Source organism: Manis javanica, chromosome 3 (genome assembly GCF_040802235.1).
Source record: "Manis javanica isolate MJ-LG chromosome 3, MJ_LKY, whole genome shotgun sequence".
In the NCBI taxonomy this organism is placed as follows: Eukaryota; Metazoa; Chordata; class Mammalia; order Pholidota; family Manidae; genus Manis; species Manis javanica.
The window spans coordinates 162,224,334-162,251,800 of NC_133158.1; the positions used below are offsets into that span (position 1 = coordinate 162,224,334).

At 38.2% G+C, this 27,467-nt stretch overlaps 1 protein-coding gene across 4 annotated transcripts; it reads left to right on the plus strand.

Annotated features, from left to right (window-relative positions):
- The first annotated feature begins 1,874 nt into the window (after window positions 1-1,874).
- On the plus strand, window positions 1,875-27,005 carry MRPS22 (mitochondrial ribosomal protein S22). Of its 4 annotated transcripts, none has more exons than XM_017648477.3 (8): window positions 1,875-2,068; window positions 11,430-11,596; window positions 12,645-12,809; window positions 20,931-21,074; window positions 21,366-21,449; window positions 22,770-22,915; window positions 25,770-25,878; window positions 26,866-27,005. In XM_017648477.3, the coding sequence occupies exons 1-8, from the start codon at window positions 1,897-1,899 to the stop codon at window positions 26,959-26,961; spliced, it is 1,083 nt and encodes a 360-aa protein (XP_017503966.2). In that variant the 5' UTR covers window positions 1,875-1,896; the 3' UTR covers window positions 26,962-27,005. The 4 variants fall into 4 exon arrangements, with proteins under 4 accessions (XP_017503966.2, XP_017503967.2, XP_036847471.1 ...); XM_017648478.3 differs by having other exon boundaries at window positions 11,433-11,596; XM_036991576.2 differs by lacking the exon at window positions 12,645-12,809.
- The last annotated feature ends 462 nt before the right edge of the window (window positions 27,006-27,467 follow it).

Consider the following 27,467-nt stretch of genomic DNA (forward strand, 5'->3'; position numbering starts at 1 on the left):
ATGTAGTAATACTTAGAGTAGCCCAAGTAAAGGAGTTTAATGAAAGGAAAGTGGGAAGGTCTCTAGGCAAGATAGCACCTGTCTCCATTTCTCTCTTTCTGAAACCACATAGTCTGCTCCATTTTCCTGTCTTTCTCTGTGGACTGGCTTTCTCTGCTCACTCATCAATGAGCATATTGTTGGAAAAGTCTGCTTCAAACTTATAAATAGTTATTTATTTCAAACTTCAACTATCAATTATATTTTCCACATGTCTGAATTTGGAATATTGAGAAAATCTGGTGGCTGGACCAAGCTTTTCAGCTGGGGTTGGCTGAAAAATGTCCATGCTCCTCCAAAGATATCTACCCCCTAATCCCTGGAACCTGTGAGTGGATCCTTATATGGAAACAGGATCTTTGCAGAAGTGATTAAGTTAAGGAGTTTAAGATGGGGAGATTACCCTGAATTATCAGGGCAGGTGCTAAATGCAATCATATATATCCTTATTATAGTGAGGCAAAGGCAGATTGGGCACAGATAGAAGACAAGGTTATGTGAAGATGGGAGGCAGAAATTGGAAGGATGCAACCATAAGCCAGGGAATGCTTGCAGTCACCAGGAGCTGGAAGAAACAAGGAGCAGATTATTCTCTAGAGCTTCTGACAGGGGAGTACAGCTCTGCTGATAACTTTGATTTCAGCCCAGTGACACTGATTTCAAATTACTAGCATCGAGAACTGTGAGAGAATAAATTGCCATTGTTTTAAGCCACCAAATTTGCTGTAATTTGGGAACTAATAACAGCAGACAATGGATTCTTTCTTTCTGCATTAGGCACATCCACTTACTGTTCCATCACTTTTGTCCAGGAGGGGTGTTAATAAGAAAAACACAGCCATTGAGGCCTAGTCCCTCAACAGTGGCTATGGGAAAGAAGTAGGCCATGGATTCTCAGAGAAAGGGCACAGGCTGGGAGACACTTGCATGCAAACCACACCCACTCCCTGTCACCTGTTATCATGTAGGTGTGAGAGGAAGTACTAGGAAGCACAGGGCAGCAGTAATGCCTGAGTGCAGCACCAAGCCTTGGTGGGGCTCTCTCCTTCCCCACCCAAATAGAGAATGAGTCTGTAAACAGAGCTCCTAATGGGCAGTGGGGGAAAAGAAGGAGGTTAGATGAGTCCAGCTAATTAAAACAAGTATTTACTTCACACCCTTCTTTAGTCAGGCCTTGGGATAAGTTAGTAGCACAAGCACCAACTTATAGTCTAGGGAAGAATGAAACCTGCACATCCTGGACAGCTGGGGAAAAAAATAACAGGATCACTCAATCATTTATTTAATAAATATTTGCTGTGCAGGAAGATGTGCCAGGCTAAATATTGTTATATATAAAGTCATTGTCTTTATGGGGTGAGAAAAAGTTTTAAGTAGATAATGAACAAAATAATCACAAATTGAGAGAAGGGCCATGAAGAAAAGGCGTGTAAGTTGATGGGGGATGACAGTGGTGGTGGCGATCAGGCCTGGAACCAGGAGGTACACTTGGGGCGGGGGTGGGAGGATGAAGGAGGTGAGTCTGAAAGCTTTCAATGGGGAAGTTGACGGGAAGTTGGATTTAAACCCTGAGCTGGGTGAAGGGGTTCTGGCAGGAAATAGAAATTTGTTATTTAGAAACATGGAAATGAAGGAAAGTTCCAGGAAAACGAGCATATAGGGACCATAGCGTAAGTTTCACCGTTAGTTTTAAGCACTGGTGAACAGTTTGCAAGGAAATAATCAATGACTCGGAGGTTGCGGCGCTTCCGGCTCCCTGCCTCAGACTACATTTCCCAGAATGCTGCGTGAACCGCGGTAGACCCAGAATCGCTTCCGGCGCGTGACCCCCCCACAAGCCCCACCCCCTGGGTAATCATGGCGACCCTCAGAGTATCTGTGTCGCTGTGGAGCCTCCTGCCAGGCTGTCGGGGCACGGAGCGGGCATGTTTCCAGGCCCGAACTCAGCCCCAGCCCGGCGCCCTGCTCCAGCCGTTGCCCAGGCCCTGCGGGGTGGGGCTGCCATGCCGTCGGCTCGGCTCCGAGGCCGGTGAGTGACCTACCTGCCCGGGCATTCCTCCGGGGCGGCCTCCTGGGAGACCTGGAGCCTGTTCTGATAGGCGAGAACCAGGCGGACCACGTACCTCTCAAGCCTGTGGCTCTTCCCACAGCGCGCCCTTAGACCCAACTGGCTCCTTTCAGCACCTGTGGAGTCTGTCATCACTTGCGTTGTTCATTAGTTCACTCAACCAACCGTGCTTGAGCTCCGCTCCTTGCAAAGCACCGTTTCAGGTTTAGGGTACAAGGCATACTAAGACTGACATGTTTTTATCCCTGAGGGAACTCATGGCCCAGGGCGCAAGCGGCATTGCAGTGTGACTTGGGATTTGAGTGGGAAACATACCTAAGAGTGGCATTTACGCTGGGTTGGAAGGGCGGGGAGGGTTCTTGGAAACTACGACCAAAGCTGGTACCTGATTAACCACGCTAGGGAGGAAACAAAGCATTTCAAGTAGAGGAAACAGCATAAGTGAAAGTCCAAAAATGGACCGACCACAGGTAGTTTAGAAACCCATTTTGGAGGTAGGAGTGATAAGACTTGGTTATGGCTTTGTATATAGGAGTAAAAGGAGAAATAGTGTTGCTTCTCAGGTTTATGATTTGAGCAATTGAGTGGATTGTATTCCCATTTTTACCAAGACAGAGAAGAATTGTAGTAACAGTCTAGTGGGGAAACACAGAGAAGTAAGCAAACCACCTTCATTTTTTCTCTAAATGATGTTGGAAGTCATTCGTGAGTTTTAAGCATGGCACGAAACTGATTACAATTTTCAAAAATTAGGAACAAATTTTTACAGTTTTATTGAGATATAATTGACATACAGCAGTGTATAAGTTTAAAGTGTACAACATAATGATTTGACATACATCATGAAATTATTGCCACAATAAGTTTGGTTTACATCCTCTCATATAGATACAAAAAATAATTTTTTTTCCTTGTGAGAACTCTTATGTTTTACTCTATTAATCGCATATATTCCATAATGTATAACTGTAATGTTAATATATAATCTCATATACAGTAATGTTAACTACGGTCATCATGTTGTACATTACATCCCTAGTACTTATTTTTCTTATAACTGGAAGTTTGTACCTTTTGACCACCTTTATTCAGTTTCTCCTGTCCCTCTACCCACTTCTTCTGATAATGAAAATCTCTCTTTTTCAGTGAATTTTTTTTTCCTACCTGTAAGTGAGATCATTCAATATTTGCCTTTCTAGCATAATGCCCTTAAGGCCCAGCCATTTTGTCATAAATGCAGGATGTCCTCCTTTTTATGGCTAATATTCCATTGTACACATATAACACATCTTCTTTATCCATTCATCTGTCAATGGACACTTAGTTGTTTTCATGTCTTGGCTATTGTAAATAATGCTAACATGAACATGGGGGTGCAGTTATCGAATTGACATAGTGGTTTCATTTCCTTCAGATACAGTCACAGAAGTAGAATTACTGGATTGTATGGTAGTTATATTTTTAATTTTTGAGGAAGCTCCATACTGTTTTCTGTAGTGGCTGTACCAGTTCACAATCCCAACAACAGTGCACAAGTGATACCTTTCTTCACTTCCTTATCAGCATTTATTATCCCTTGTCTTTTTGATGATAGCCATTCTAACAAATATGAGGTGATATCTCATTGTGGTTTTGATTTGCATTTCTCTAATGATTAATGATGTTAATTACCTTTTCATGTACCTATTGGCCATACATATATAGTCTGGAAAAATGTGTATTTAAGTACTCTGCCCATTTTTAAATTGAGTTTTTTTTTTTTTTGCTGTTAGTTGTATGAGTTCTTTATTTATTTTGGATATTTGTCCCTTAACAGTTATATAGTTTGCAAATGTTTTTTCTCATAGTATATAGGTTGTCCTTTTGGGGGGGGGGGTGCGGGTGGTGGTGCTTGTTTCTTTTGCTTTACAGCAGCTTTTTAGTTTGATGTAGTCCCGCTTGTTTATTTTTGCTTTTGTTGCTAGTGCTTTAAGTGCCATATCCAAAATATCATTGCCAAGACCCATTTAAAGGAGATTTTTTCCTATGTTTTCTTCTAGTTTTATTGCTTCTGGTTTTAAATTTAAGTCTTAACTCCATTTCAAGTTTATTTTTGAGAGTGCTGTATTTTTGTGAGGGGTCTACTTTTATTCTTTTACATGTGAATATCCAATTTTCCTGGCACTGTTTAATGAAGATACTATCTTTTCTCTATTGAGTATTCTTGGCTCCCTTGTCAAATATTAGCTGTGTTTGCATGGATTTATTTCTGGGCTCTCAATTCTGTCCCATCGGTCTATGTGTCTCTTTTTATGCCTGTACCATACCATTTTTATGACTGTAGTTTCATAAATTATAGCTTGAAATCAAGAACTGTGAGGACTCCCAGTTTGTTCTTTGTCAGGATTGCCTTGTCTATTCAGGGTGTGTAATAATTCTATATAAATTGTAAGATTTTTTTTCTGTTTCTGAAAAAAATGCTATTGAAATCTTGATAGGAATTGCATTGAACCTATAGATGGCTTTGGATATTATGAACATTTGGACAATATTAGTTCTTTCAGTCCTTTCTGATAAAGAAGGATAAGAAAAGATCCAATAATGGTTACCTTTCCATTTATTTGTGTCTTCTTCAGATTCCTTTCATCAGTGTCTTGTAGTTTTTGTATAGAGATCTTTCATCTCCTAAGTTAAATTTATTCCTAAGTATATTTTATTGTTTTTGATGCTGTTGTAAGATAATTTCTTGTTAGTGTATAGAAATGTTAGTGATTTTTGCATGTTAATTTTACAGCATCTGAATTTGTGGATTAGATCTAATGGTTTTTTTTGGATGGAGTTTTTAGGATTTTTAGGTATAAATATTCAAATAGAGGCAATTTTACTTCTTCTTTTTCAGGTCTGATACCTTTCATTTTTTTCTTGCCTGATTGCTCTGACTAGTACTTCCAGAATTATGTTGAATAGGAGTGGTGAGAGTGGGTATCCTTGTTTTGTTCCTAAACTTAGAGGAAGGACTTTTGACCATTGAGTATGATGTTAGCTGTAGATTTGTTATATGTGGCCTTTATTATGTTGAGGTATGTTCCTTCTATATCTCATTTGTTTTTTGTCATCAACAGATATTGAATTTTGTCAAGTGCTTTTTCTGCATCTGTTGAAATAATGTAATTTTTTTCCTTCATTCTGTTAATGTGATGTATCACATCAATGTTCAGTGCATGTTGTGCTTATCTCATAAAATGAGTTTGGGAATAGTCCTTCCTGTTCAGTTTATTGGAAGAGTTTGGGAAATATTGGCATTAATTATTTTTTAAGTGTTTGGTAAATTCACCTGTAAAGTTGTGTGGTCCTGGGTATTTCTTCATTGGGATATTTATTATTACTGGTTCAGTCCCTTTACTAGTAATTGGTCTGTTAAGATTTTCTGTATCTTCCTGATTCAGTCTTTTTTAAAACAAAATTTATTGAAACATAGTGACATATATATCAGTTTTAGGTGTACAACATAGTGATTTGATATTTATATACATAACAGAATGCTCACCACAATAAGTGTAGTTACCATCTGTCACCATACAAAGTTATTACAGTATTACTGAATATTGCTATGCTGTAGTTTTCATCCCTGTGAATTATTTATTTTATAACTGGAAGTTTGTACCATTTAATCCCTTCCATCTATTTTGCCTAAACCTTACCCCTCTCTCCTCTGGCAACCATCAGTTCCCTTTATTTGTGAGTCTGTTTCTGGGTTTTTGTTTGTTTGTTTTGTTTTCTATTCCACATATAAGTGAAATCATATGATGTTTGTCTATCTCTGACTTATTTTACTTAGCATAATACTCTCTAGGTATCCATGTTGTCACAAATGGCAAGATTTCATTATCTCTGATGGCTGAATAATATTCCATTGTTTATATATACCTAATCTTTATGTGTTCATCTATTGGTGGACACTTAGGTTGTGTCTGTAACTTGGCTATTATAAGTAGTGCTGCTATGAATATAGTGATGCATATATCTTTTCAAATTAGTGCTTTTGTTTTCTTCAGGTAAGTACCCAAAGGTAGAATTACTAAATCATATGGCATTTCATTTTTAATTTTTTGAGGAACTCCATACTGTTTTCCATAGTGGTTGCACCAGTTTACATTCTCACCAACAATGCATGAGAGTTCCCTTTTCTCCACATTCTTGTCAACACTTGTTATTTCTTATTTTTTTGATACTAGCCATTCTGACTGGTATGAACTGGTATTTCATTGTGATTTTGATTTGCATTTCTTTGTTTAGAGATGTTAAGCATCTTTTCATGTATGTTGGGCATCTGATTGTCTTTGGAAAATTGTTCAGGTCTTTGCCCATTTTTAAATTATATATATATATTTTTGGTGTTGGGTTGTATGAGTTTTTTATATATTATGGATTTTAACCCCTTACCAAATATGTCATTTGCCAATATATTCTCCCATTCAGTAGGGTGCCTTTTTGTTTTGTTGATAGTTTCTTTTACTGTGCAGGTGCTTTTTAGTTTGATGTAGTCCCATGAGATTATTTTTGTGTATGGTGTAGGAAAGTGGTCCAGTTTCATTCTTTCATATGTGGCTGTCCAGTTTTCCCAACACCATTTATTGAAGAGAGACTCTTTTCCTCATTGTATAGTCTTGCCTCCTTTGTCATATGTTAATGACCATGTAAGTGTGGGTTTATTTCTAGACTCTTCTTTTCCCTTGATGTATGAATCTGCTTTTGTGCCACTACCATACTGTTTTGGTTATAGTTTTGTTAGTATAGTTTGAAATCAGAAGTGTGGTATCTCTAACTTTGTTCGGTAGATTGCTTTGTTTATCCAGGATCTTTTGTGCAAAGTTCTATACAAGTTTTAGGATTATTTTTTCTGTAAAAAATGGCATTGGTATTTTGATAGGGATTGCACTGAATCTGTAGATTGGTTTGGAAAGTATGGACATCTTAATAGTATTAATTCTTCCAGTACATAAGCATGATGTATCTTTATCTTTCAGTTTGTTTCATCAATGTCTTACAGTTTTCAGAAAACAACTTTTCTTTCGCTTCCTTGATTAAACTTATTCTTGGATATTTTTTTATTTTTGATGCAATTATAAGTGGGATAGTTTTCTTAATTTTTCTTGCTGCTAGTTTGTTATTAGTGTGATAGAAATGCAGCATATTTCTGTATATGATTTTGTATCCTGCAACTTTACTGAATCCACTTTTTAGTTCTGGTAGTTTTTTAGTGTAGTCTTTAGTGTATATTCTGTATAGTATTTTGTCATCTGCAAATAATGACAATATTGAGTATGATGCTAGCTGTGGGTTTATCATATATGACCTTTATTGTGTTGAGGTATGTTCCTTCTATACTTGTTGAGAGTATGGATGTCCAGTTTTGTCAGATTTGCATCTATTGAGATGTTCATATGAGTTTTATCCTTTTGTTAATGTGGTGTATCATGTTGAACCATTCTTGTGTCCCTGGAATAATTCTCACTTAATTGTGGTGAATGATCCTTTTAATGATTTTTTTAGATTGGTGTGCTAATATTTTGTTGAGGATTTTTGCATCCATGTTCACTGAGGATATTGTTCTGTAATTTTCTTTTTTTGTAGTGTCTTTGGTTTTGGTATCAGGGTAATGCTGGTTTGCAACTTTTGAGAATCATTTGGAAGCATTTCTTCCTTTTGGAATAGCTTGACAGGGATAGGAGTTAACTCATCTTTAAATATTTGGTAGAATTCACCTGTGAAAGCCATTTAGTTCTTCTCTTTTATTTGTTGGGATTATCTTGATTACTGACTCAGTTTTGTTATTGGTAATGGCCCTGTTAAGATTTTTTTATTCCTTATTCAGTATTGGAAGATTGTATTTTTCTAGAAATTTATCCATTTTGTTGGCATGCAATTTTTTGTAATAATGTCTTACAATCTTTTGTATTTCTGTGGTATCTGTTGTAATTTTTGTTTCATTTCTGATTTTGTTTGAGTGCTGTTTTTTTCTTGATGAGTGTGGCTAAAGGTTTATTGATTTTATGTTTTCAAGGAAACAGCTCTTAGTTTCATTGATCTTTTCTATTTTTCTTTTTCTTTTTTGGTCTTTATTTCATTCATTTCTACTCTTCCTTCTGCTAACTTTGGGATTTGTTCTTCACTTTCTAGTTTCTGTAGGTGTAAGGGTAGACTGCTTATTTGGGCCTTTTCTTGTTTCTTGAGGTAGACATACATTGCTATAAACTTACTGCTTAGAATTGCTTTTGCTGTGTCCCAAAGGATTTGAACTGTTTCTGTTTTCATGTGTCTCCAGGTATGTTTTGATTTCCTCTTTGATTTCTGCATCGACCCTGTGGCTTTCTAGTAGCATGTTGTTTGGCCTCCATGTGTTTGTTTTCCATTTTTTTTCCTTCTAGCTTCATATCTCTGTAGTTGGCAAAGATGGTTGATAGGAATTCAGTCTTTTACTGAATTTATTGAGACTTGTTTTGTGGCTTAACAGTTATCTATCTTAGAGAATGTTCCATGTGCAGTTGAAAAGAATGTGTATTCTGCTGTTTTAGGATATAATGTTCTGCATATATCTGTTAAGTCCATCTTCCTAATACTTTATTCAATGCCACTTGTTTCCTTACTGGTTTTCTGTCTGGATGATCTGTCCATTGCTGTTAAGTGGTGTGTTAAAATCCCCTATTATTATTTTATACTGTCTATGTCTTTTTTTATATCTGTCAATATTTGTTTTATATATTTAGGTGCTATGTTGGGGGTGTATTTACAATTGTTAGATCCTCTTGAGGGATTGATTCCTTTATTGTTTTGTAATGCCATTCTTTATCTCTTGTTATAGTCCTTGTTTTGAAGTCTGTTTTGTCTAAGTATTCCTATACTAGTTTGTTTTTTTCTCTTCTGTTTGCATGGAGTATCTTTTTCTATCCCTTCTCATTTAGTCTGTGTGTGTCTTTAGGTCTGAAGTGAGTCTCTTGTAGGCATACAGCTTAATCTTGTTTTTTAATTGATCTAGTCACCTTGTGTCTTTTGATTGAAGCATTTAATCTGTTTACATTTAAAGTAATTATTACTAGGGATGTGTTTATTGTTATTTTGTTCATTGTTTTCTGGTTGTTTTTGTAGTTCTTAGTTCTTTCTCTTGCTTTCTTGTGATCTGATGACTTTCTTTAGCGTTAGGCTTTGATTCCTTTCTTTAATTTTTGTGTTTTTATTATGTTCGGTTTGTGGTAACCTGAGGTTTCTATATAGTATCCTACATGTATGTACAGTCTGTATGAGATTGTTGGTTGTTTAAGTTCAAATACATTCAAAAAGCACTCCTCTTTTTATTATTTTCCCTTCCATGTTTTATGTATATGATGTCCTATTTTATAACTTTTAATTTTGCGTGTCCCTTGACTCATTTTTGTGTACTTAATTGACTTTACTACCTCTGTCTTTTGAATTTCATACTAGCATTATAAGTGATTGATTCACCTTTACTGTGTGTTTGGTTTTCCAGTGGAATTTTTTTCCTTTCATAATTTTCTTCTAGTTATGGTGTTTTCTGCTTAAAGAAGTCCCTTTAACATTTCTTGTAAGGCCAGCTTAATGATGATTAAATTTCTTCTTGTTCAGTTTTGGTTGGTCTTATGCTTCTAAGAATTTTTTCATTTCTGCCAGGCTATCCAGTTTGTTGACATATAGTTGTTCATAGAAGCCTGTTGTGATCCTTTGTATTTTTGTGATATCAGTTGTAATGTCTCCTATTTCATTTGTAATTTTGTTGGTTTGGATCTTTTCTCTTTTCATTAGTCTGGCTAAATGTCAATTTTGTCTTTTCAAAGAACCAATTCTTAAGTTTTATTAACACTTTCCTGTCATTTTTAAGAGATTACTCTGGTTGTTCTGTGGAGAATGGTCTAAAGTGGAATCAGAATGGAGGCTGAGAGACTGTTAGAAGCTTAGGCTAGAGATGAGGATGGCCATGATGGATTAAACAGATTTAGAAGTTATAGCAGGTAGTATTTTCTGTGTCAGTATCCTTTTTTGTAAACTGGAGATAATCACAGTACTTATGAGGTTGTTGGTGGGATTAAATGTGCTAATAATGTAAAGTACTTAGCTGAGTAAGCATTAGCACATAGTGAATATCTTGCAAATGTTAGCTGATATTGTTACTTTTATTGTTGGTATTGCTGTTGGCTAGATGTGTTGAGTAAAGGGGAAGTCAGGAATGACTGTAAGGTTTCTGGCCCACATGACCTTTTGCATGCTGCTAAGATAGGGAACAATAGATACAGCAGGTTTGAGACAGGAAAAAGTTCACGGGTCCTGCTTTGGCCATATTGCTGTGCATGTGACATGACCGTTGGGTAGCTGGATTGATTATCTTGGCTAGAGATTCAGATTTTTGAGTCTGCAGCATATAAAAGTAATTATAGTTACAGGAGGCTAGGGATCATCCAGCAAGAATGTGAGGAGGGAGAGGAGGACGCAGTTCAGAATTCTTAAGATGCACCGGCAGTTATGGGACTGGCAGAGGAAGAGGTAGGTGACTGCGAAGGAATGACCACCCTCCCCTTTTCCTAATGGAGATGCAAACAGAAGTTAGGCAAAGGGACAGGCAAACGACACAAGGCAGAGCTGAGATCTGGGTCTCCTCTCCTGTCCAAGGCTCTTCCATGACACCATATGACCTTTTCAGTATCATGTCCAGTGATCCAGGCCTGTTTTTCCTAAAGCTGCAACCCCTCAGACTAGAGTTTCCTTCCCTTTTCTTTTCCCCTGTTTAGGCCCCTGGGAGGCCTTCTTTGACCCTGCCATGACCTCTGCTCCCAAGCTAAGTTTAATTCCCTCCTCTGTAGTCATACAACCCCCTCATAGCACTACAATGAGGAGTACCCTGGTAGATTGGAATTGATCTAGCCTCTAGAAACAGACAAATCTTGGTTTAAATCCTGACTCTTACTTAGCTAGTTGTCTTCAGGCAGATTCCACTATCCTTGTTTATAAAATTGGGATATCAATTGTAAGCGTACCTGAAAATGTCATGCCTGGGATGTAGGAGATAACTCTGTAGATGGTAGCAACCATTATTATTATTATTATTATTACATTACTTTTTTCCTGTTTGTCCTCTAGATTTTGAGTTTCTTTTTGGCAGAAACTGTATTCTCATCATAGTGAATGCTCAATAAATTTTAAATAAATGAATCTCATAGTATTAACATTATACATACTGAAGTAGACATTGTGTTAATCATTTTTATTATCTTTTCTATTTAGAGGTCTTACTGGCCTTGTCATTTTTGCTCTTATTTTCTAAAATTCATTTTAGCAGAATCTGGTAGCTCAGAGATCAAGAAACCTACATTTATGGATGAAGAAGTCCAGAGCATACTCATCAAGATGACAGGCTTGAATTTGCAGAAAGTTTTTAAGCCAGCTGTGCAAGAACTGAAGCCACCAACCTATAAGCTGATGACCCAGGCACAGTTGGAAGAGGTATGTGCACACAGGAGTACAGGGAGAATGCCTGTGTTTAAAAGGTTAAACAGATTCCCAGAGGCTCCTCCAGATGCTGATAGCTGCTCTTCCACAGGCACTAATGAGGGGGAGTTCCAGGTGTAGAACTGAGAAATGTGAGCAGACAGGCAAAGAGCAGGGAGCAAGCAGAGCCTCTTCTGCTCTGATACCAGCTTGAGCATGTTTGCTTTGTCCTCCTTGCCCAGCTTCCTTCCTGGAGAGTCATCTGTTGTGAGCTGCTTTGAGGCCAAAGCTTTAGTGAGGTTATGAGAACTTGCTGAACAGCGTCCTGCTGCAGGCACCAGTGTCCTGGGTCATGGGCATTGAGTGCTGTGTGCAAAATACTTTGATATATCAATATATTAAGCATTATTGCTCCTCTTTCTGATTTAAAAGTAACTTATTGTTACAGCAAAAAATGTAAATATCCCATAATGTGTCACATGAAGAGTGAAAGCCCCCGTTTCTCCTCTCTGAGGTAATCACTGTATGTGTGTATATATATATATATGGCATGGAGTGCTGTGGTCAGTGGTTAAGAGCATGCGCTCTGCAGTGGAGTTGCCTGGGTTAAATCCCAGGTTGCAACTTTCTACCAATTTATTTAACAATTGTTTGCCTGTTTTATCTCCCATAAAATGAGAACAGCCTCACCTAGCTCATTAGATAGCTGTAGGCACTAAATGAGCCCAACATATTCAGAATATTTGAACACTATATGGCACATAGTAAGCACACAGTAAATGAAATCCTTTGTTCTATTTCAAGCTCCTTTTCTGGTCTGGTTCTGTCTCAGCATTCCTTTGCTGCTGTGAGAATAACTGAGCTTGTAGCTGGTGCTCTCACCCATACCACTGAGGCAAAGGCTAGGGCCCAGGGGCCAAGTTTGACTTTTTAGTCACTGATTTGTGGCTACAGCTTCTTCTGTTTGCAGTCCTTGGCATTTTTGATTAGTATTGGTTTTGTGAGAGCATCCTTTTGGTCTGTAACCTTGTGGCTTTCCTTAAGAAATATTTTATTTCATTAGGCTACAAGACAGGCAATTGAGGCAGCTAAAGTGCGACTAAAAATGCCACCAGTGTTGGAAGAGCGAGCACCAATAAATGATGTATTAGCTGAAGATAAGATATTGGAAGGAACAGAAACAGCCAAATACGTGTTTACTGATATATCATATAGTATACCACACCGGGTGAGTATATGTCCAATTGCAAAATGATCGTTATTTGAAATACTGTGTGGAGTTGGGTCTGAAGAAGGATGGTCACATCATGTGACTAGCTGTCTCTGGATCTTCCAAGCCAGAGTTCCTGTGACTCGGTGAAATTCTTCTGGAAGATACAGCATAAGGAAGAAGAGAAATGCAGACCAGTCCCACATCATCATGTTGTCATTTCCCTGTAGATTATGGACGCTGTGTATTACACATTGCAAAGAAAGAGACAGGTGTGCTAAGACAGAATAAGGGTTTTTCAGACAGAAACCCAGCCCAAACCACAAACAGACAAAAATCCTAAAGGCAAAGGGAAAAGGGATTCTTTCTGCCCATTTCACTTCCTTAGCTAAAGCTTTTTGAAAAGACTGAGGATTTCTTTCCTGTAAGTTCTTTTTTTTAATGTGCCAATTATATATTTTTATTAAGGTATCATTGATATACAATTTTATGAAGATTTCACATGAGCAAAATTGTGGTTACCACATTCACCCATATTATCGAGTCCCCCACACATACCCGACCATAGTCACTGCCCATCAGTGAAGCAAGATGCCAGTCACTACTTGTCGTCTTTGGGCTACACTGTCTTCCCTGTGACCCCCCACCCCCCACCTACACATACCATGTGTGTCAATCATGATGCCCCTTAATCCCCTTCTCCCTCCCTCCCCACTCACTCTCCCCAACCCCTTCCCTTTGGTAACCTCTAGTCCCTTCTTGGAGTCTGTGAGTCTCTGGATATTTTGTTCCTTCAGTTTTGCTTTGTTGTTAGACTCCAAATGAGTGAAATCATTTGGTACTTGTCTTTTCACCTGGCTTATTTCACTGAGCAAAATACCCTCTAGTTCCATTCATGTTGTTGCAAATAGTAGGATTTGTTTTCTTCTTATGGCTAAATAATATTCCACTGTTTATATCTTTATCCATTCATCTACTGATGGACACTTAGGTTGCTTCCGTTTCTTGGCTATTGTAAATAGGGCTGCAGTAAACATAGGGGTGCATATGTCTTTTTGAATCTGGGATCTTGTTTTCTTTGGGTAAATTCCTAGGAGTGGAATTCCCACGTCAAATGGTATTTCTATTTTTAGTTTTTTGAGGAACCTCGATATTACTTTCCACAGTGGTTGAACTAATTTACATTCCCACCAACAGTGTAGGATGGTTCCCCTTTCTCCGCTTCCTCACCAGCATTTGTTGTTCCTTGTCTTTTGGATGTTGGCCATCCTAACTGGTGTGAGGTGATATCTCATTGTGATTTTAATTTGCATTTTACTGATAGCGATGTGGAGCATCTTTTCATGTTCCTGTTGGCCATCTGCATTTCTTCTTTGGAGAAGTGTCTGTTCATATCTTCTGCCCATTTTTTAATCAGGATATTTGCCTTTTGGATGTTGAGGCATGTGAGTTCTTTATATATTTAGGATGTTGTTTACAAAAATATATTCTCCCTTACTAGGATGCCTTTTCGTTCTACTGATGGTGTTGTACTGATGTTGTCCTTTGCTGTAGAGATTTTTGTTTGATGTAGTCCCATTTTTTCATTTTTATTTTTGTTTTCCTTACCCAGAAAAAATCTGCTCATGTTTATATTCAAAGATTTTTGCCTGTGTTTTCTTCTAAGAGTTTTGTGGTTTCATGACGTACATTCAGGTCTTTGATCCATTTCCTCTTTACTTTTGTGTATGGAGTTAGACAATAATCCAGTTTCATTCTCTTATATGTCACTGTCCAGATTTGCCAACACAGTTGTTAAAGAGGCTGCTTTTTGTCCACTGTATATCCATGACTCCTTTATCATATATTAATTGACCATATGTGCTTGGGTTTGTATCTGGGCTCTCTATTCTGTTCCATTGATCTGTGGGTGTGTTCTTGTGCCAGTACCAAATTATCTTGATTACTGTGGCTTTGTAGTAGAGCTTGAAGTCAGGGAGTGTAATACCCCCAGCTTTATTCTTCCTTCTCAGGATTGCTTTGGCTATTCGGGGTCTTTTGTGGTTCCATATGAAATTTAGAGCTATTCTACTTTGATAAAGAATGCCGTTTGTATTTTGATACGGATTGCATTGAACCTGTAGATTGCTTTAGGCAGGATGGCCATTTTGACAATATTAACTCTTCCTATCCATGAGCATAGAATGTATTTCCATTTATTGGTTTATTGGTGTCTTCTTTGATTTCTCTAAAGTGTGTCTTGTAGTTTTCAGGGTATAGGTCCTTCATCTCCTTGGTTAGGTTTATTCCTAGGTATTTTATTCTTTTTGATAAAATTATAAATGGAGTTGTTTTCATGATATCTCTTTCTGCTAATACATTATTAGTATGTAGAAATGCAGCAGATTTCTATTTCTGTGTAACAATTTGGTATCCTGCAACTTTGCTGAATTTAGTTATTAGTTCAAGAAGTTTTGGAGTCGATTCTTTAGGGTTTTTTATGTACAATATCATGTCATCTGCAAACAGTGGCAGTTTAACTTCTTCCTTACCAATCTAGAGGCTTTCTATTTTTTTGTGTTGTCTGATTGCCATGGTGAGGACCTCCAGTACTATGTTGAATAAAAGTGGTGAGAGTGGGCATCCTTGTCTTGTTCCTGATATTAAAGGAAAAGCTTTCAGCTTCTTGCTGTTATGTATGATGTTGGCTATGGGTTTGTTGTATATGGTCTTTATTATGTTGAGGTACTTCCCCTTTAAACCTATTTTGTTGAGTTTTTATCATGAATGGATGTTGAATTTTGTCAAATGCTTTTTCAGCATCCATGGAGATGATTATCTGATTTTTTTCCTTTTTGTTGATGTGGTGGATGATGTTGGTGGATTTTTGAATATTGTACCATCCCTGGAATAAATCCTACTTGATCATGATGGATGATCTTTTTGATGTATTTTTGAATTTGGTTTGCTAATATTTTATTCAGTATTTTAGCATCTATGTTCATCTGGAATACTGGTCTGTTATTTTCTTTTTTTGTAGTGTCTTTGTAGTTTTGGTATTAGAGTGATGCTGTCCTCATTGAATGAATTTGGAAGTATTCCCTCCTCTTCTATTTTTTAGAAAACTTTGAGGAGGATGGGTATTAGGTCTTCTCTAAATATATGATAAAATTCAGCGGTGAAGCCATCTGGTAAGGACTTTTGTTCTTAGGTAGTTTTTGATTACCAGTTCAATTTCATTGCTGGTAATCAGTCTGTTCAGATTTTCTGTTTCTTCCTGTGTCAGTCTTAGAAGGTTGTATTTTTCCAGAAAGTTGTCCATTTCTTCTAGGTTATCCAATTTGTTAGCATGTAATTTTTCATAGTATTCTCTAATAATTCTTTGTATTTCTGTGGTGTCCATATTGATTTTTCCTTTCTCATTTCTGATTCTGTTTGTGTGTGTACACTCTCTCTTTTTCTTGGTAAGTCTGGCTAGGGGTTTGCCTATTTTATTTTCTTGAAGAACCAGCTCCTGGTTTCATAAATTCTTTTATTTTATTCTTCTCTATTTTATTTATCTCTGCTCTGATCTTTATGTCCCTTTTTCTACTGACTTTGGGCCTCACTTGTTCTTCTTTTTCTAGTGTCATTAATTGTGAGTTTAGACCATTCATGTGGGATTGTTCTTTCCTCAGGTAAGCCTGTATTGCAATATAGTTCCCTCTTAACATGGCCTTTGCTGTGTCCCTCAGCTTTTGCATTGTTGAATTCTTGTTTTCATTTGTCTCCATATATTGCTTTATCAGTTTTGATTTGCTCATTGATCCATTGATTATTTAGGATCCTGTTGTTAAGCCTCCATGTGTTTGTGGGCTTTTTGTTTGCTTTGCATAATTTATTTCTAGTTTCATATCCTTTGTGGTCTGAGAAGCTGGTTGGTACAATTTCAATCCTTCTGAATTTTTTGAGGTTCTTTTTGTGGCCTAGTATATGATCTATTCTTGAAAATGTTCCATGTGCACTTGAGAAGAATGTGTGTCCTGCTGCTTGAGTGGAGTGTTCTGTAGATGTCCGTTAGGTCCATCTGTTCTAATACGTTGTTCGTCGTCTCTGTCTCTTTACTTATTTTCTGTCTGGTTGATTTGTCCTTTGGAATGAGTGGTGTGTTGAAGTCTCCTTAAATGAATGCATTGCATTCTATTTCCCCCTTTAATTCTGTTAGTATTTGTTTTACATATGTAGGTGCTCCTGTGTTGGGTGCATAGATATTTATAATGGTTATAGCCTCTTGTTGGACTGACCCCTTTATCATTATGATTTGTCTCTTGTGACTTTCTTTGTTTTGAAGTCTATTTGGTCTGATACAAGTACTGCAACTCCTGCTTTTATCTCCCTATTAGTTGCATGAAATACCTTTTTCCATCCCTTCACTTTCAGTCTGTGTGTGTCTTTGGGTTTGAAATGAGTCTCTTGTAGGCAGCATATAGATGGGTCTTGTTTTTTTATCCTGAATTCAGTAACTCTGTGTCTTTTGATTGGTGCATTCAGTCCATTTACATTTAGGGTGATTATCAATGCATACGTACTTATTGCCATTGCAGGCTTAGATTTGTGGTTACCAAGGTTCAAGGGTAGCTTCTTTACTATGTAACAGTCTAACTTAACTCCCTTATTAAGCTATTTCAAACACAATCTAAAGGTTCTTTTTTTTTCTTCCTTCTTCCTTCACTCTTTATATGTTACATGCCATATTCTGTGCTCTTTGCGTACCCCTTAACTGACTTTGTGGGTAGTTGATTTAATTTTGCATTTGCTTAGCAATTAATTGGTTTATTTCCTTTACTGGGGTTTTATTTTCTCTGGTGACAGCTATTTAGCCTTAGGAGCAGCACTTCCATCCATAGCAGTCCCTCCAAAATACACTGTAGAGATGGTCTATGGGAGGTAACTTTTCTTGTCTTTTGCTTATCTGGAAATTGTTTAATCCCTGCTTCAAATTTAAATGATGATTTTTCTGGGTATTCGTGGTTTGAGGCCCTTCTGCTTCACTGCATTAAATATATCACGCCACTTCTGTCTGGCTGTAAGATTTCTGCTGAGAAGTCTAACAGTAGCCTGATGGGTTTTCCTTTGTATGTGATCTTTTTTCTCTCTCTTGCTGCTTTTAATACTCTGTCCTTGTCTTTGATCTTTGCCCTTTTAATTTTTATATGGCTTGGTGTTTTGTTCCTTGAGTCCCTTGTGTTGGGAGATCTGTGCACTTCCATGGCCTGAAAAACGAATCCTTCGCCACATTGGGGAAGTTCTCAGCACTTACCTCCTCAAAGACACTTTCTATTCCTTTTTCTCTCTTGTTCTTTTGTTTCCCCTATAATGCAAATATTGTAACGTATGGATCGGTCACACAGTTCTAATATTCTTTCATTCCTAGAGATCCGTTTTTCTCTCTGTGCCTCAGCTTCTTTGTATTCCTGTTCTCTAATTTCTATTCCATTTACCATCTCCTCTACCTCATCTACTCTGCTTTTAAATCCCTCCATAGTATGTTTCATTTTGGACGCTATGTTTTTCAAAGTTTCTATCTCTTGACGTCCCCCTGAGGTCTTGAATATTTTTCTGTAGCTCTGTGGGCATGTTTATGATTTTTATTTTGAAATCTTTATCAGGAGATTGGTGATTTCAGTTTCACTTAGCCCTCTTTTTCGTGTTTGTGGGATTTGGTTTGTACCAGATTCTTTTGCCATTTCATATTTGTAATGATTCCTATGGAATAATAACTTTGTGTAGGTTACACCCTCTAGTGCTCCAGAAGCTCTACTCTCAGGAGCTGCCCAGCACCTGGAGCAATGGCGGGGTGTCATAGGCGAGCAGGTGCCAGTGCTCGCTGGGAGGAAAGAGCTCTTTCCTGCTTCCTGGCTGCAGTGCCTGCGTCCACTGCCAGGGCCAGTGGGCCAAGAACACAGGGAGGAGGCTCTGGGTTATGCCCCTGTACCTGGGCTGCCCTCTGGCTGGCCTGGAGCAATGGCGGGGGTAGGATGTTTTCAAACCGATGCCAGCTCGGAAGGAAGGAGTGGCAGGCATCATATTGCAGTGGGGTGCCTCAGCCTGCATCACCAGCCAGAAGAATGGAGCGTCTAAAGCTCCTGAAAGTTCCCAACCTGTTGGGTTGAGTGTGCCAGTACGATTTTGTCCTCCTGCCCTTTCTCCTGAGGAGCAAGCTCTGTGTAATCCTTGTACCTTTAGCTGCCCTCTCACTGTTGGAAGTCTTTCAAAGTGCCTGTCTTTCTTTTATCCTGGAGTGGTTGGTTGTGGGTACCTGTTCTCCACAAGAGGCTGGAATCTCAGTCTCTCTGAGTATTCCACCTGTCTTAGCTTTCCAACCACACTAGTCTCCAGAGCACCGTGTAATGTAGGTTCATGCTCCCAGAGCAGATCTCCAGGGCTGGGTGTCCAGCAGTCCTAGGCTTCTGACCCCTCCCTGTTCCATTTCTCTTCCTCCCACCAGTGAGCTGGCATCAGGGAAGGGCTTGGGTCCCGCCGGATCACGACTTTGCTACTTTACCCTTTTTCATGGGGTCTTCACTTTTCCCCAGATATAAGCAGTCTTTCTGGTTGTTCTTTCAGGATTAGGTGTATTTGCTGTATTTTCTTGTTATATGTGGTTTTGGGTGGAGGTTTCTGTCACACTTCTTATGCCACCATCTTTAATCTGGTTTTCTATAAATTCTTGATGATTACAAAAACCCAGACTTCCCAAAGGACTTTCACTTTCCAGAATTTGCAGTAAGAATGGGAGATGTCCCCCGATAATTTTCTGGCAGCACCACTGCTGCTGTTGTAGTTTTTATTCTCTTAACTCCTCTTCCCTTGATTGCCAGTTCCAGAGGAACACTCTGGCACTCATAAAACACAGCAGTTTTGTTTTTCAGCCTTTTCAAGTAAGAGTAGAAAGACAGTAATTTACAGTTCAGCTCACAAGATGCAGAAGAATACTACATACTGCTAGGGTTGGGAGAAGGTCCACACCCTATTATCTTTTTATCATATATGATTCTGGTTGGAAGACCTGATTTGAGCATGTCCATGTCTGTACATCACCTGTATACCTGACATAAGGAAAAGGGATCAGAGAGTTTCAATTATAATTTTTGCTTTGGGGTGCTTTACTCTATATTTGCAGTGCTGTGAAGGCTGGTTGTGGGAACTTCTATAACCCAAGAGGGAGAAAGGAACTTGGAATTCAAATTCCCAAAATCCACTGGAGGAACACTTTTGTTATTTTGGCATGTGAAGTATTTTTGTCTATTTGCAGTGCTTGATAATTTGTATTATCCTCAAAATACATTCAGAGACTCTTGTGTACCTCTGAAAAGTTGATAGTACCATCTGGTTAATTTAAACATTAATCAGATGTGTATCAGTTATCTGTTATGTGCCAAGCTCTATGTAAGTCACTGGGTATTGCAAAGAATTATAACCCACAGCTCTTCCCTTTTCCAGTTCTGTAACAATATCTGAGATGTCGAGAATCTTGCACATGGTAAATTGCCAGTTGGGTGGTACAAGCAGTGGGCGGAATTTGGAGGAGGAAGCTTTCTCACGGTCTGGGATTTGGCAGTTGGAAGAGTGAGATTAAGAGGCAGGCGAACGAGTCTACAGGACACATTGATGTCTCATGCCAGTATGAGGAATCAGAGGTGCAGAGTTAAGACTAATTCTTGGGTTTGTTCCTTTAATCCTGATAAAAGTAGATCATAAAGTAGTAATGTCTGTTTAGGTGAAACCTTCGGATGGGGGAAAGTAAACAATTTGAAAGGTCTTAAAGCATCTTTCCTCTGAAATGGACTTTGATGAATCTCAGATCAGCTTTTTTTAGCTAAGCCATTTTATGTATTGAACCCAGTTTAGGACCATAATTGGCACTTAGTAAATACTTTCATTTTAGATTTCTGTCAGCAGCCCGGCAGTGATTAATGAAGGAAGTATCAGATCAAATCTTGGCAAGTCTTTGAGGTTTAAAATTATCATTCAAATCATACACAATTGCAGTTTATGTTTCCCAGTTGGATTTTATATTGTCGATTACAAATCATTACATCCTATGATAGTGTTTAGTGGAACATTGGAACTAAAAATAAGTCCTCACAAACTCATCCTTGATTTTGTTTTCTATTACAGGAGCGTTTTATTGTTGTCAGAGAACCAAGTGGGACGCTACGCAAAGCATCCTGGGAAGAACGGGACCGAGTGATACAAATTTATTTCCCAAAAGAAGGTCGTAGAGTTTTGACACCAATAATTTTCAAGGAAGAAAATCTTAAGGTAGAGTGACTTTGGCTTCATAGTCAGTGGTGATGGTTTATTTGTTGAACCAGTTGGTTTTTGTGTTACAGTGCATTTGGCCTTGATAAACAGAGATAAACATTTCTAGTAACAACTAAACTAGGGTCATCTATAATTGATTTAGCTGGGATTTAAATCCGTGTGTGACAGTTACAAAGCCTGTGTTATTTCTGCATACCTCTTTATGGGCATGCAGATGTGCTGTCATATCAGGACAGGGTTCGAAATTTTGTGTTCTCATCTAATTCCAACTCTGCTGTGTGGTTTTAGATCATGTACAGCCAGGACCGGTATGCTGATGTCCTCAATCTCTGTGTTGCCCAGTTTGAGCCAGATTCTGCTGAATATATCAAAGTGAGTATATTTTATAGTTGCTAAAGTATGGACCTAAGTATGGTTATGAATAAGATTTTTAATTTACCACAGTGAGTTAGGTTATATAAGCTTTGATACAGGGGGAAGAGAAGGGAAATATCTGAATATCTGTTGAGTCCCTTAGGACTCATTTTATGAGGACAGACATTTTATCTGCTTTAGCAACCCGTGATTTAGGAATGGGAGAACTTAAGCTTGGACAGTGAAGTTACTTACTGAAAGATGCACAGTTAGTAAGTGGTAGAGTTAGGACCCAAACTTGATGGCAAAGCCTATTCTCAATTTATCACAAAGGAACAAAGTTATTTATTAAAATTTGCCAAAATGCAATGTGTCTTACAGTTAATTTAATAAGTAATCATATCATCCCTTATATGTGTAAGGTATAACTGTGAATAGTATATGACATGAACTTGGACAGGGTGCACTGTGTCAAAGCTTACAGTTCAGAAATGATTGTGGGGAAAGACCTTGGAGGAGTATCCAGATAATCATCACCCTAGGTTTAAAATGTTAGGTGTTAAGAGAAGATTACAAAGTACTCTCAGGAAAGGCTTCATAGGGGTCTTGAAGAGGGTTCTAGAAGGGCAGGGAACATTGGGGTGAGTGGAGTTTGGTGAGAGCAAGTCCTTCAGGTAACACTGTAAACAAGAGGAAGGAAACAACAAAGTATGCTTGCGAAATGGCCAGTCATCTGGTTTGCTTGTATGTGCAGTGTGTACGGAGGGGAGTGGTACAAGAATAAGGTAGATGGGGCCATATCACAGGTGACCTCAGATGCTAGGCTGGGCAATCTGGACTTCAACTAGTAGGCCTTTGAAAGCTTTTTGAACACAGGAATGCCCTCATCAATTCCCTCACTTAGGAAGACCAATCTGGAAAGAGGACTGAAAGAGCATTAGTTGATAAGATGCAATGGGGTAGTTGAAGGGATAGGAGAAAAAGGGAGTGAAAGATTATTCTTGATTTTTTTTCCTCCTAGTGACCAAGGAACAGTGGTACATTATTTCCAGTGGCCTGTTTATATATAATAGGAGCTTCAGTAGGGCTTGGCTGCTGAAAAGTAATTGGTATGGCTATAAATGTTTGGTAAACTTGTTCTTGGCTGCTTTCAATTCTCATAGAAATAGTAGAGTTGGTCTAAATCATACCTACTGGTTATTGATAGTAGAGGTAGTGTCAGTAGCCCTGGTTTTAGTCATGATTTCTTGGACAGTACTCATGCTACTATATGTATACCCAGTAATGGTTCACATCCTTTTATTTTAATGTTTCTGAAAAACTATTTTGTGTGGATAGGTTCATCATCAGACCTATGAAGATATAGATAAACATGGAAAGTATGACCTTTTACGTTCAACCAGACACTTTGGTGGAATGGCTTGGTATTTTGTAAATAAGAAAAAGATTGATGGTTTACTGATTGACCAGATTAAAAGAGATTTGTAAGTATCATCTTACTAATTAAGTAAAAAATATTCTTATTACCATCACAGGAAATCTCTATGTAAGCTATCTTTGTTTTCCCAATGTTAGCCGTTTATTGTCCAGTGATAAAAAACTTATACTTACTTCAGTTTATTTATGGGTTTGTTCTTCCAGTATAACCCAGTCTTCTCAGTCTTTTGTGTGGAGTTAAGTGGCTTTGGATATGTATTCTGTACCCAGGACATTGACATATCCCTGGCCTCACTGCCAGTGCACCTGGTTATCAGTGAATTTTCCAGATATTCAAAGGGCATTAAATGGGAAATATAAAGAATAGACATAAGCTATGGGAAGTCATTGTTTTCTGATAGGACTATTTCTAGGCTTTTCAGTAAAAGCCATTTAACTTATGAAACTATCCTTGCTTTTAATATCCCTGCTTTTGAAAATTTTTAAGGCATCAAAAAAACTGCAATTTTCCCCAAAATCATGTCAAAGAATGTCTATTGCATTTTAGCATGCCAACTTGTGTGCTCCTAGATTTCTGAAATAATCGTGTACTTTTTTATAACTTGTGATAAAACTGAAGAGAAAATTGTTTTTGAGTATCTTTCTATTGGTTGGGGGTAAAATGACAAGGTCAAAATGTCAGGGACAAGAAACTAGCATGGAAGTGGAAAAACAGCTTTCCACAAAAAGCCTTTCCTTGACTCAAAAGCCTGAACAACAGAGGGTTTAGTGATTATTGCCACCTCAGACTATCTATGAGGAGTTTTCACTTATGACATATCCTCCATGTAGTCTAAACCAATCACAGAAACATTAAGGCATTTGGAACTAGAAGATTCCACAGGCATTAATAAATACAGTCCATATTTACAAACAGAGCATCAGTTCTCATAGAAACAGCATTCCTAATGCTAGGTGATTTCCAGGCCTGCCCAGTTCACCAGCACGTGTAACAAAATGCAATTCAGAGCTCACTTAAGCAGGGACTGGGCTGATGGTCATGAGGATGCTCATGACCTTTAAAGGTGCATTAGCAGTGACATGTTCTGTGAATAAATCTCCTTATAAAGTTTCTCAAATGGAATCATTCTGAAATCATTTTATTATAAAACCTTTTTTTTTTGTAAAAAATCAGAATAACATAGAAATGTATAACTGAAAATTAAAGTTCTTTCTCCAGGTACACTAATATGTGATATTATAGTAATACTGATATTACATGTAAGTTTTACATCTAAAGCAGTTTATTTGCACACTGGGAAAGAGTCCTGTAATCTTCCCTGTTCTGCATAAAGTAAAACCACTCGTGTGGGAATTAACTGGACAGCTCGCTGCAAACCCCAGGCTAGACAGTAGGGGGTGCATGTCCTCACTGAGTGAAGCCTAGAGCAGAACTGGGATTCTGCCTACATTTAATTCAGATTCAGGTCTCACTGTAGGTTTTGGGTTGAGAGTCTTTTAAACTCTTTTGAACCTGTAAATTTATTTGCTGTTATCTTCAAATATGGGTTGGGTGTGAAGCTACATTGTTCTGTGAGATAAAGCGTTATGAGCCCTAAACTAAGTCGAATACACTGAAACCCAGTTAAGCTCTTTTACAGGGCCACCTGCCTAAGCTCTGAAGGGGATAAACATTATTCAGAGAGATACTTTGTTGCAGGTTTATTAGATGTTTTTGTTATAACAAGCACAATAGAATTGAATGAACACATAAACATTTTTTCATCCTGGGACACCTTAGTGGCTCTGGTTTCTGTTCTCCCAGAAGAGGGCCTTTGGAGTGGATGGGCCTTGGGATCAGCCAGAGCATTTCTCTAAGGTCACCATGGCTTGAGAGATTCTTTACCTATTCCCACTACCACCCCACTGTTTATCCTCCTGCTTAGGTAACAGAGCAGGGAAGGTGGAAGAGTAATAGCTGGGGCCGCACTAAAGTAGTGTCCTCACCCCTGCACCCCCAACTAGAAGCTTGCAGCTAAGTGTACCCAGCAGAACCTCCAAAGCACAAGCATTTTAGGGCTTTTTATATAACCCCTCAACTGTGAGGTGGTAAATGGTAGAAAAGTGTTGACTATGTGCGAAGACAGAAGTTTGGTTTGGGAAAAGCTAGGAAAGTTTTAATGCTGATAATTGTTTATAGGTTTTTTAAAAGCTCAGTACAACCTAGAATAATTAAATTCTTTGGCTTCCTCATACTCATAGTTGTGTGACAATAAAAATTAAACACATTCCTGAAGTAAAACCTGGCTTACTTTCTTTTTAATTTCAGATTTGCTTTGCTGGTATGCTGATTTTTAACTAATGGGTTCCTGGGGCTAGACAGGTGGCCTGAGTGTCTCTCCTTGGACACTCAGGAGGCCTCTGGTAGAGGCATTTATCCACTAATCCGGTATCAATAGAAGTTTACTGGTGGATATCACTACTAATGCACCTAAAGGCAAGTGGTGTTGAGCATCGCCCTGCTACCAGCCTCTGCCTTATGTGGGATGAAGGAATATTCCTGCCCTCTGAATTGGATTACATTATTATCTGCTAGTAAAGTGGGCTGGCCTGAAATCATCTGTGACTGGAAATTCTGTTTCTATGAGAAATGACGCTCCATTTTTCAAAAAGACTATAGCCACATTTAGAATATATTCACTTGTATAAATTGGGCACCGCCTGTAGTGAGTCCTGCCTTCTCTCAGAGTAGGTATGAACATTACAGTAACCCACTTTCCTGAAAATACACAACTGAAGGCTTTAAAAGAATTTTCTCTGGCCCAAGAAGTTTGAGATGTAGTTTTCAGCTGGCGCATACTTTTGTAGGACTGAAGCAAATGAAAAAAAATCCCCTGATAACAGTAAACCCTTTTACACTAGAGTTGATGATGCCACCAGCTTGATCCAGCTGTATCACATCCTCTATCCAGAGGGCCAGTCAGCTCAAGAGGCCAAGGAGCAGGCTGCTGAGGGAGTACATTTAATTAAGGTAAAGGGATCTTTCACATTGGCTGTTGGGATAATTGAGTTGGGAAGAATTCTGAAGTGGGTCACATTCAGTGGTAACTACACAGATTCATGAATATGGAACATTTGTGGTCTTGAAAGTGATTAGAGTCCCCAGATACATTTCTTCAGCCTAGACAACAGAAACAGATGGGATGGGAATGGGGGGAGGTGCAGCATCAGAACATCAGGTAGTGGAGCAACAGCCCTCTTGTTCTTTGGAGTAGTGGCATCTGAGGTGACCTAGTCACCAGCGAGAGAGTGGCAAAGCACTAGGTAGCACATCCCCAGGGCAGCTTCTTTCAGTGTGGTCAGTTCCTGTCCAGGTCCAGAGTGGTGTTTGTATATTACTAAGCCTAAGTTACAGTATCATTTCAGAACGGCATACCTTTCATACAAGGACAGAAACCTGTGTAGCCCAAGGTTTTAATTTTCATTTCTTCTAATGCTCAGAATAGGCATAGTTTTGTGGATATGGCTTCCATCCCAGTATTATCTTATGCACACTGCAGTTACAAAACTTTATGACTGTGACCAGTGATGACAGCCTATGAGAAGTAGAGAGAAACTACAGTATTCTGATTTTCTATGATAAGCCAGAAATAAAAATCCAGATAATAAAATGCTTTTGGAGAAAATAAACTAGTTTGCTCTCATCTTCCATATTTGTCTTGAACCTAATCGGATTCATTTTGATCTACCAGGAGCTGCCATGTCAGGCTTTCTGAACTTTTTTTCTGAAGACGACAGGCTAAAAGAAATAGCAGCCGTATCAGGATACTTCTGGTGTTCAGAACAATATTGCTTGAACTGTACTGGATACTCTTTTTCAGTCTGTGTAGTATGCTTATTGTTTTATAATCAGAAAAAAGGAAGACTTAACTGGAACTTTGCCAATACAGAAATGTTAATGAAATCTGAAAACTGAAACCTTTATAAATAGTAACTTTTTTTTTTTCTAAACAAACAGGTCTTTGCAAAAACAGAAGCACAGAATGGAGCATATATAGAATTAACACTGCAAGCTTATCAAGAAGCACTCATAAGCCACTCTGCAGCTTCCTGAAAATACTTTCTAAATAAATTTCATTTTACTAAGTTTTTAACTAGCTTACTAGCTTTCTCTGTTAATACTTAGCTGAATGTTTAAAGATGTCAAAATTAAAAGGTACTAATTTGGAGTTCCCTATAAATTTTAATTCTAAATAATGCCTCTAACAGAAATACAAAGAACAACCTGTTACTCACCTCCCTCACTTTCCTAGGCTACAAGGAGATGACAGAAGTATATCTGAGTGCCTGGTTATGAATTTCTGTGGTCAGACAAGTGCAGTGTAAAAAAAAAAAATCTGGTTACCAAACAGGCCAATAGGTAATTTACACAGAGCCTAGCTTAAGTTTCAGAATCTGACTCCAGAAATGGTATCTGTTAGACATAATCAGGGCAAGGCCTAAGAAGCCAACCTACACAGACTGAGGGAAATGGGATCAAGAGAAAGGGTTTAGAGAATATAGGCTGATCCCTAGGTAAGGTGTAGTTTTGGCTCAGCCTTTTGAAACTAGGAGCCTATT